Source organism: Mercenaria mercenaria, chromosome 13 (assembly GCF_021730395.1).
Source record: "Mercenaria mercenaria strain notata chromosome 13, MADL_Memer_1, whole genome shotgun sequence".
Lineage (NCBI taxonomy): Eukaryota > Metazoa > Mollusca > Bivalvia > Venerida > Veneridae > Mercenaria > Mercenaria mercenaria.
The window spans coordinates 62,800,265-62,812,040 of NC_069373.1; the positions used below are offsets into that span (position 1 = coordinate 62,800,265).

The window sequence follows — 11,776 nt, forward strand, 5'->3', positions numbered from 1 at the left end:
TGTGGTATAAATAAGCGACATATAGTTTGATATTTTAGGTAAAAGCAAGAAAGGCTTTAACCAAATTTAATTGCAGATAGTTTAAAACAACATGTAAGAACTGGCATGCGCATTTTAAATGTTGTCTGTTTTTGGGAATTCGAGGAAACCGCTGCTCTTGATATATGACATTATTGTGTAACATGGTTTAATAAAAAATACCTTGTCAGAGGGTATACGGGCAAGGGATATTTAGTTCAGTAAGATATGTGCCTCTTCACTTGGAAGTCTTAGACGTTGACACACTAAATATATGGCTTGACTTGCATTTCTCACATCGTTTTATATGTAAGCATATTTTCATCTTTAACTAGATTTGTTCATGACATGATTTTCGCATCTTCGTACATGTATCTGTATAAAGCACTTTACAGAAACTGTCTTTTTGTGCAAAAACGTCTATCAGAAAAGACAATCAAAGTGATCGTTTCAGATGATTAATTGTTATCTTTCCCCTGATGATATCGGCTGCCTTTTCTGCAACCATGATTGTCGGGGCATTCGTGTTACCCGAAGTAATCTTAGGAAATATTGAGGCATCCACTACACGTAACCCTTCGATACCTTTAACACGCAACTGCGGATCAACTACTGTGTTAATGTTTTCCAAAGAACCCATCTTACATGATGAGGTTGGATGGAACTGTGTAAAAGCGGTATATCGAATTATACATTCCCAGTAATTATCGGAGCAAAATAGGTGCTGCGAGCAGAAAGGTTTTTTCATGAGACTGAAGTCTACGCCAAGTTCTTTGAATGCACGTGTTTCCATTAACTGTTCCCAAATTCGTATTCCGCCTATCAAATCATTAATATCCTTCTGATCATAGAAATAGTTTGGATTAATGAGTGGATAGTCGAAGGGATCTGAAGATTTCAATCGAATTGTACCCCGTGCTCGAGGGTGCGTCAACGCTACAAATACACAAAATCCATGTTCGTTGGGAGTTTGAGACAGCATATCTTTCGCAATTTCTTCCCTGTAATTAAAAATATTTTTACCGAATAAGGATGGAAACATTACCATCTGTATATCTGGATAGCTTTTTCCTTGATCATTTTTATCTAGATGTAAAAATGCTGATCCGTCCGACCCTGCAATTGACCGAGGTCCAGTTCCAAACAGTTTATACTGTATGGCACTCCATGTGCTTTCAAGGCTTTTCGGTGTAATACTGTAATGTTTTTCCGTCTTTGTGCAAAGGCTGACTTGTTGGTGATCTTGTAAATTATTCCCCACAGGTAAATCTCTTACAACGGGGATGCCCATTTCTTCAAGATGCTGTTTTGGTCCAATACCTGAAAGCATTAGGATCTGAGGGGTATTTATTGATCCTGCAGATAATATAATTTCACTTTTAGACTTTACAAATCGTTTTCGACCATCTTGTATAAAATAAACACCTACAGCTTTCTTGTTCTCAAAATACACTTTAGTAACATGACTGTCTGTGGCGACATGCACGTTGTTTCTTTTTGTCTTAAAAAATTCAATGGCTGCACTACTTCGAACGCCTTTACGAATATTAAATTGAATCTTGTTAAACCCTTCCTGTAATTCTCCATTGTAATCTCTAACAGGATATCCAAGCTCTTCTCCGGCATTTCTGAAAATCTTAGAAATAGGTGAAACATCGGAGTCAGAAACTGCTATCTCTCCCCCAACACTATGGTACTTTGAGTCTCGAAATTCGGGGATGTGCATGTCTTCAGATTTCAGAAAATACGGCAAAACATCCTGGTAACTCCATCCCGTGCATCCATCTTCTGCCCATTCATCAAAATCGAAACGACTGCCACGTGTATACTGGAGCACATTTATAGACCCCGATCCACCAAAGACATGGCCCCTTGGCCACGAACCCCTTTTATCTTTCATCCCAAAGAAAGCGTGATCTTGTGGCTCTGTCAAGTATGCCCAGTCATATCGTGTGTTGAGAAGGTGCATCCATTGAGGAGGTTCATAGAATCTGTGGTTATCTCCAAAATGACTGCCACTTTCAAGAATCAACACCGACACGTGGTCATCTTCCGCCAAACGAGATGCAACTGTGACACCTGCTGACCCGCCACCTATTACAATATAATCATAGGTCTGGTTCAACTGTTTGGTCAGTATATGTGCACCAGAGTTGTTCACGTATTTCAATATCTCTGGTACCAGTAAGGCCGTGCACAGTATAAGCAAAGAAATTTTCAACAGTGCCATTTCCTGAAAAAAAATGTTCAGGTTAATATTTTAGAAATAGTATATCGGATGCACTCAGTATATCGTTGAATAAAGTCGTTGTTTTCAGTTAAGATGCACAAAAATTATTTAGGTAATGTTATTAAGTACTATAGAGGTTCTTACCTAAATAAGGCAAGGTAAATTGTGTTGATTCCCCTAATAGGCAGTTGACCGGTACTAAAATATCGCTGACCTCGAAATCGAACTATACTTTAGACATAAGCGTTATAACTATATTTGTAAATATAATTTACGCAAACAAATCAGTGAATGTTTGATATCTAAAACTACATAAAGAATGATCAGTTAATTCATTAAACACACTAAGCTCAAACATTTAACGAAAACGCTTACCTGTAATTTTGCTATCTATAAGTTTATTAACCTTGACACAATTTCAGCTAACTGCATTATGATTATATTGTAAAGATATGTACGAAGATAAACAAGAGTCCATCACCTTATTTCATTTGCATTGAACTTTAGTCAGGATGTTAGTTAGATATGGTGTACATGTTGACAAATTTACATTCTGAATTTAAGGAATTTTGCTTCTACGACATCATAGAGGCTGAAAATACTGAATATACGAGGGTTAATTGATACAGACAAAATTCCACTTGTATAATTAAAAGAAAACAACAACAATTCTTACTTCAGTACCTTTACTACAGGCTTGTTCTAAATCCTCCTCACTGAAAAGAATTAAACATCTTTTCAAACAACCTGTTTATCTAGTGAAACTGTTAAGTGGGCACCGTTTGACAATCCTTAACCTAATCATGTTGTATCAGTGCAAAGAAGAAATAAAATGCAGATATCTGCAATACAGAATGCATCTAATTCTGACATTGATTTAATCATATTTCTATATTTTTGTCCCAAACTTTGACGCATATATAGCTAGCAGAGCTTATTCACTTTCCATCCGTTGCTTTATAAACATATATTCACCTTAAGGAATTCCGTGGGCTTTTTTTTAAAATCATGTGTTGCTGATAAACTATAATATGTCTTACTTTCCCTGTTTCACTGACCACTGACAAATTAACGATTTGATTAAATCTGTCTGTTCATGCTTCGTCACGCTTAAAGGTAAACAAGATATGTCATGTATCAGATTGGAGTCAATGAACGTACGATGAACTTTTTAGCGGAGTTGTCTTCATTTTTCAAATATTCTTTTACCTATGATCGTTATCTTCGGCTCAAATAACTCTTTTTTATACAATGACCCCTTTTATAATTTTTTCAGACTCTGAACTTCGATGCCGTTCACAACCCATGTGTCTTAAATAAGAAGTTCCTACTTGCAGTTTGAATTTTTAGTTTAACTGCCTATCTTTATCTATTAAGATTTCCTGAAAATATCATCAAAATGTATTGCCACAGTAAACAAGATATCAACAAATACGGACAGCATGTTAAATGGCGAACACTTCACATCACGACATTATTTACGCTAGAAATCGAAAAAAAAAAAACTAAGCAGTAATCCAAATACCTATATTGCAAGCAATTTGATTGGTTAAGACGAGACGTTCACACAATGATGAACCTCTTGTTTATCACTTTTGTATCCGTACGCGTATTTCAGCGTCACATGGCATCAATGCCAATCATACAACGGTGATATTCGTAAAGAGCCATAACTTTCTTTCTTTATTTTCTTTCAAACATCATTTATGTTACGATGGCAATGGTTTCGATTCAAAATATAACAAAAATCAATGTTTTCGAAATTTTGGGTGCGAGGAGCAAAAACCATTATTTTGTTAAAATAAAAAAACGGCTCAGAAACAAGTTTACTTGGAGTTATAAAGTTGTGGTGTTCAAGCATGTGTAAACCGTGCTTTTCAACGAATATATTCAACATATAAAGCCCCATTTGGAGCTTTATATCCGACCGGAAACACCAGAAAAAAAGCCTATTCTATTATAACATGAAAATGCGATGACGCCACTTGTTTTAAAACAACGCAATGGGTATAGTTACTTCTCTCTGGTTTACAAAAAGTCCATAATAAATGCATCTGACTGTGTTAGCAGAAATTGTGAACTATTTTCAAGGGTTCAGAAATAGCATAAAGTCTAAATCTCGGTATAATAGTTACGATAATACAACGATGAAATAAATGTGACATATAGCAGTGATGTCACTTCCGGATCAGCCCTCGTAGAAAACTGTATAAAAGTGGTTTTGTTACCTTAAATATAGCCAATTTTAAGAAGAAATCCGAACCATTCGCAAAATAATGTTTAAAAACAATAGTGTGCGTTACACTGTAAAAAGTACAGTGAATACTAGCGTTTGGACACTATTGTTGTCATCTTGAGGTCAGTTCAAAGTATCTGGTGACAACTTGGGGCAAGTTAGAACTTAGCTGAATTTAATTATTATGCCGTTTTTTTTTATAGAACATGAGCCAAACAAAACATAAGACAGTTATGCTATTAAGATGAATTAAGAGATACAAGCATTAGCCTTGTAGTTACGATAATGCTATTCAAAAATCATCACTATCTTACCTAGTTTTTGAATTATCTCCCTTTATCAAATAAGGCTTGTCCGGAGCATTACTTGAAAAGTATTAATGGAATTTCATTGAAACTTCACAAAATGATAGACGCCTTTGACGGAAAGTACAGTGTCAAGGAACAAAAACTCTATTTTACCTAGTTTTTGAATTATCTCCCTTTATTATACAAAAATAAGGCTTTTCCGGAGTATAACTTGAAAAGTGTTAATGGCGTTCGTTTGAAACTTCATATAATCATAGAAACCATTGAGACAAAGTGCAGTGTGAAAGAATCATAACTCTATTTTACGTAGTTTTTTAATTGTCTCCCTTTATTATACAAAATAAGGCTTGTCCGGAGCATTACTTGAAACGTATTAATGGTATTTCATTGAAACTTCACAAAATGATGAAAGCCATTGACAGGAAGTGCAGTGTCAAAGAACCATAACTCTACCTAGTTTTTGAATTATGTCTCCCCCCCCCCACCACCCCTCTGGGGGATACATATTGTTTTTGCCCTGTCCGTCCGTCCGTCCGTACGTCACACTTCATTTCCGATCAATAACTGGAGAACCATTTTATCTAGAACTTCAAACTTCATAGGGTTGTAGGGCTGCTGGAGTAGACGATCCCTATTGTTTTTGGGGTCACTCCGTCAAAGGCCAAGGTCACAGGGGCCTGAACATTGAAAACCATTTCCGATCAATAACCAGAGAACCACTTGACCCAGAATGTTGAAACTTCATAGGATGATTGGTCATGTAGTGTAGATGATCCCTATTGTTTTTGGGGTCACTCCATCAAAGGTCAAGGTTACAGGGGCCTGAACATTGAAAACCATTTCCGATCAATAACTAGAGAACCACTTGACCTAGAATGTTGAAACTTCATAGGATGATTGGTCATGTAGTGTAGATGACTTCTATTGTTTTTGAGGGTCACTCCGTCAAAGGTCAAGGTCACAGGGGCCTGAACATTGAAAACCATTTCCGGTCAGTAACTTGAGAACCACTTGACCCAGAATGTTGAAACTTAATAGGATGATTGGTCATGCCGGGTAGATGACCCGTATTGATTTTGGGGTCACTCTGTTAAAAGTCAAAGTCACAGGGGCCTGAACATCGAAAACCGTTTCCGATCAATAACTTGAGAACCTCTCGACCCAGAATGTTGAAACTTCATAGGATGATTGTTCCTGCAGAGTAAATGACCCATATTGTTTTGGGGTCACTCCGTTAAAGGTCAAGGTCACAGGGGCCTGAACATTGATAACCATTTCCGATCACTAACTTGAGAACCTCTCAATCCAGAATCTTGAAACTTCTTAGGATGATTGAACATGCAAAGTAGATGACCCCTATCGATTTTGGGGTCACTCCGTTAAAGGTCAAGGTCACAGGAGCTTGAACATGGAAAACAATTTCCAATCAATAACTTGAGAACTACTTGACCCAGAAAGTTGAAACTTCATAGGATGATTGAACATGCAGAGTAGATGACCCCTACTGATTTTTGGGTCAGTCTATTAAAGGTCAAGGTCACAGGAGCCTGAACAGTGACTTGAGAACCACTAGGTCATGTGTTGAAACTGAGCGGGATGACTGCACATGCCAAGTAGATGATCCCTATTGCAGCCAACCATCAGTGTCTCTTTGACTTTCGCTCCTGACCCCTATTGATTTCTTGCCTATAGGACTTTGCATTGGGGGAGACATGCACTTTTTTACAAAAGCAATTTCTAGTTATCAGTGCTAGGTTCTAAAGAAGAGATGTTGATATTCTTATATGATCTGAAATGACAGTAGAAGTGTACAATTTACATTAGTATTGTTGCTCTATCAAAATAATGGCAATGTCGTCGAGTTCCCTTTGAAGTCATTGCAAAAGTTTTTGCCACGTTATAATTATTAAGATGGATGTGAAAAATCTAAATGAGCCGTGCCATGAGAAAACCAACAAAGTGGCTTTGCGACCAGCATGGATCCAGACCAGCCTGCGCATCCGCGCAGTCTGGTCAGGATCCATGCTGTTCACTTTCAGAGCCTATAGCAATTAGAGAAACTGTTAGCGAACAGCATGGATCCTGACCAGACTGCGCGGATGCGCAGGCTGGTCTGGATCCATGCTGGTCGCAAAGCCACTATGTTGGTTTTCTCATGGCACGGCTCAAATGTATTAATGTATTATTTATGTATAACTCTTTGTCTGCAATGTGACAAAAGATGTTTCTTTGCAAAACAGTTCTCTCTCTCATTTATCGCTTATTTCACCAACAAATAAAATGTGTAAATTTTCCGATATTCAACACTAAAGAGATTTTTATGCAGATAAAAGTACAAATGTGGGTATGTGAATGAACTAGGACGTGTCATATATTGAACTGAAATTCTGTCGTGCATATAAATGTAGTGCTACGTACATTACCACATGTCTCTTTCTCTTTGAAGTCATTGCAAACGTCTTTGCCGCATTATATCGATTACGATGGAGGTAGAAAATCTATTAGTATATTATTTATATTAAAAAATCTGTCTGCTTGCAATGCGGCAAAATATGTTATTTTGTAAAACATTACAATCATTTATTCTATACCTATTTTATCTATCCAACCGCGAACGTTCATTTGCAACACGTGACCGTACAATATATTACGGTATTTGGATGCACGTGCGTACAAAAATCCTGTATTTTCTGTATTTGGACGCACGTGCGTACAAAAAATCCAGTATTTTCTGTATTTGGACGGTTCAACAGTCCCATGTTAAACACACGATAAAGCCCGAAACGCGTGAAAATGTTCCGAATGTAAATGGGATGAAGTAGGCGCTCTATGAACAGGGTTTGATTATGTGTCTTGAAATCTGGATTTGAGTTTTTTTGTTTTTTTTGTTTACAACACACAAAACCGATTCAAGGGATAACAATGCTATCTGATTTAGATATTAAAACGTTCGTTAATAATCAAAAACTTAAAAATACAGTAAAAAGGATCAGCAGATTTTGGAATATTTGAAAAGTCGCTTAAAGAAGCCGTTCCGGACGAAACCTAGAAATTGGTATCAGCCCTGACTGTCTGAATAGCTACCTCAGCAGTTTTTATTTAACGGTTAAGAAACAAAATGGAGAAGATTATGAATGGCAACGGACGGGCGGTCAGCATCCAAAACATGTCTGCTCTATAATTCAGTTTTGGTCGGATCTTCACCAAACTTACTGACAATGTTTGTGGGCATTACATCTCGGCCAGTTTCGATAACCAGCCAAATTGTACCAGACACTCTTTGATTATAGTCTTTGAATTATTCGAAAAACGGAGAATTTAGCCTTGTCCACTCTTTTAAGTCAAATAGTTTTCATCCGATCTTCACCAAACTTGCTGACAATGTTTGTTGGCATATAATATCTCAGCCAAGTATTATTACCACCCATATCGCCAAATGGCTGTTGTAGGGAGGTTGCGCCAATACGTTTTTAATGATGATATGCAGAAAAAAACAACATTCAATGAATTACGTGTATTACGTATGAAGTGAAATAAATATAGAATAAAAAGTTTATTTAAGGTCTAACATTGTTCTGTATAATATATATTTGCACTCATACCAAGCTGGGAAAAACTAGAAAAAGCAGGAATACAATATTCAGTGAAACATTTTTAATTTAAACTATTATTATAGTAAGATAAAATAGATATAGAATAAAAAGGTTATTTAACATTGTACTGTACAATACGAGATATATCTGGGCTCGTACCCAGATGAGAGAACCATATTGAACTCGCCTAGCGGCTCGTCCAATATGGTTTTCTCAGCTGGGTACTCGTCCAAATATATCTCCGTATTGTACTGAACAATGTTAAATAACCTAATAATATCGTTAATTTCACTAATAAATAGAATGTAACAAATATTCTGATATTCTTCACTGAAAAAGATTTTAAGAAAGTAAAAGTACAAATTTGGGTATTCTAATGATAAAGGCAAGCCATACACGAAATTGAAATTGTAACATCTCCATGTACCTTGGAGGTGTACTAGAACCAAATTTCACAGTTAAAAATAAGAACAATTACTACATATATTCTTGTCGATACGGCGAATAGAAACATGGCTTTGCTAGGAACTAGAGGAATTATAGTTAATACATCCATCCTGACCTCACTTCTCAGTCAAACCGGAAACAAATGACTATTGAAACTCCACAAATATTTAGAGGAAGAGGTCATTACCGATAAAAATGGATCATATTCATACCCAGAGCCCTTTCTTTAATTTTGGGTAATGAGGCCAGTCCATCTGGCTTTGAAGGAGTAATTTCCATTCCTCTATTTCCTAGAAAGGCAAAGGCGTCTTTTCTCTTTGCAATAAAAACCCTTAGAAATACTGAACAATTTTTGTACATGCGCTTTTTCCAGTGCTAGGTTTACATATGCATGATGATTTAAAACGTGAGGTACATAAATCTACATTTAAGACAGTTTTACAAATGCAAAACATTTAACATAATTAAAGTCAAAAAATAAATTGCTTAAAATTATTAATTTAGGAAACAACTTTGGATATATTTATTGTTAGTATATAATAACCGACTAATTGGTGAAGATAAAGAATAAGCATGAACTGCATCGATAAGGGCGACCTGTGGTTTTCCATTTTTTATTTTAATTGTAAATAGATATTAAAAAAGAAAATACGGTAACCTAAATGTGATAAATAAATATAATCACGCAAAACATGTATGTTTTGTAATATTAATATATAATTCCTGATAGAACCTTAATTTTTGTTTACTTTTAATAAATATAAGGGGTCAATATATTATGATCTACGGAAACGTATATTGATCACTTCATTAAAATACTCCTGTGACTTGTGTTTAGGTATTTTGCAGAAACGAAATAAAAGATATCTAACTGAAAAATAGGAATACATATCTCGTTCGTTAATATTTATATATTTATTGCTCAGAGCAAAATATAAAGTCATTCTGAATCGACAGCAATATAATATTTGTACGCCCTATGTTCAGTACAAATGAAGCTAACGTCAAGCTTATGTTACACCGGAACCTGCTGGCATCTGAACCTAGACAATCCAGGATATAAACATCTATTCGACATCGTAAAATTGCTCTGAGATACCTCTGGAGACTTTGTAGAATTTCGATAACAGAAATGCAGTCATTGTAAATGTAAATACATTTGTTTTCGAGCTGCAATGCTGTAAATGCAACATTCTAGCAATGTTCATATTAAAAGTAATATTTTTGACCATTAGATTAACTTAAACATAGTTTGTATTATTTTTAATGTTTTGCTATGAAAGCCACTCAAATGTAAAAGCAAGGTATATAGTTAAATGCTGCGTTCTCCAAAAACTTTTGTAATGACTTCTTGATCAGAAGAAAACATTTCATTTAACAGATAAATACGAGAGTAAAGTCGACATTTTCCAAGACCATAAACAGACCCGGTAATGGGATATGGCGTGTGTGCAAGATTCATAGTATATATATCGTATTAAAAAGGGTTTACTTGTGGACACTCACAGTCGGCCAACACAGCACAGTATGTGATTTAAATCAATTTCGGCAAACTATTTCTGAATACACTCGTTCTTAAACAATTTCTAAATGTCTCTATGATTAACATCTAAATATATAAATGTAATTATGCAAGTTCTATGAAATAAGTAGGCCTATTAATTGATAGAGGTAACCGATGTTTGGTTAGTCTGCTCAAATAGGTGAAAGCCCTTTAACGGACTTTTCATATTTTCCAGATATTTATAGGTTATTAGCTTTGTATCGGGAAATATGCACGAGTTCTGCAGTGGAAATATTGCGAGACGTTAGAAGCGCAATATTTTTCCGCAAAAGAACGAGTGCCTATTTCCCGATGTAAGGATAATAACCTTTTCATTACATACATATCTACACGTATGAATGTACTGTAAATATTATGAATTTGTTCAATTGAATAGTATGAATAAGATCGACAATACTGAACTAAATAAAAGAATTCATGCAACAACACACATTAAATGACGTCACGCGCCCGATATGAAATTCAGGCGTCAGTCTATGGAAAATATTGACGTTTCCGGTACCATTGTAACTTAACGGGGAATAGAAACGTGTATGTAATAATATGTTTTACAATGGGTGTGTTCTGAAGCATATACAGGAAAGTAGTTTATTTAATGTAAATGTATATTTTGAAATAAAGAATAATTGAGAAACAAAAAGATCCAACAACATTATTACAAATAATAAGCATCTCTTTATCACTGGGAATTCAACGGAGAACATAGGTCATATAAGTGCTGCATTATCTAACTGTTTTCGTCTTGCTAACTCCAGTATTCTTACATTCTGTTTTGTATGAAAAGTCCAAAGTTTTATGAAAGATTCTTCACTAGTACGAGTTATCATTTGTTTTCTTTCTACAGTTTAACGTTGTGTAATTCACACAACTACCTTTAGTAGGTTTTAAAAGTGTTTGTGAAATATATAAAAATATTCTTCCTAGCGAACATTAGTAATATTCAGAACACCTCTCTATGGACACAGCAGTTCCGATTAGCACCATCTACGCCTGCCTTAATTAACCAAAGGGACATTAGTTATCGATCAACAGTTTACGGCATGCGGAAAATTTCAATACCGTAACTATAGCTACTAAAAAAATGAAACATTGTTTTGCCTGTGACACAAATCAGGACAAGTGAAATATCCCCTACAATGTAGTGTTTATTATAGGGAAGGGCAGATTGTATTCAATTTTGAATAAAATGCAGCAGTATTGTTCGAATATTCACAGTATTACTTCGCAAACTGGTAAAATCAAACAAGAAATTTTCTGCATAGTGATCAAACAAAAGTCTACGATAACGGATGTAACAAAAATTAGAGGCTATGACAAAAGGTGGCAGTTCTTAATAAATCAAAGGACAGTGATTCTGGTACAAATATATAGGTTCTGACA

At 35.5% G+C, this 11,776-nt stretch overlaps 1 protein-coding gene across 4 annotated transcripts; it reads right to left on the reverse strand.

Moving 5' to 3' along the window:
• Window positions 1-50: 50 nt before the first annotated feature.
• LOC123529940 (L-sorbose 1-dehydrogenase-like) lies at window positions 51-4,585 on the reverse strand. 4 transcript variants are annotated; one of them, XM_045310548.2, is made up of 2 exons: window positions 3,224-4,585; window positions 51-2,251 (listed from the first exon to the last, which is right to left on the reverse strand). In XM_045310548.2, exon 2 carries the CDS (start codon window positions 2,246-2,248, stop codon window positions 455-457), a length of 1,794 nt encoding a protein of 597 aa, XP_045166483.2. In that variant the 5' UTR covers window positions 2,249-2,251; window positions 3,224-4,585; the 3' UTR covers window positions 51-454. The 4 variants fall into 4 exon arrangements, with proteins under 4 accessions (XP_045166483.2, XP_045166484.2, XP_045166485.2 ...); XM_045310549.2 differs by having other exon boundaries at window positions 2,933-4,585; XM_045310550.2 differs by lacking the exon at window positions 3,224-4,585 and adding an exon at window positions 2,624-2,744.
• Between the last annotated feature and the right edge of the window lie 7,191 nt (window positions 4,586-11,776).

Coding starts and splice junctions, on each gene's coding strand:
- LOC123529940 (XM_045310548.2), bottom strand. CDS start 2,248: ATGGCACTGTTGAAAATTTCTTTGCTTATACTGTGCACGGCCTTACTG.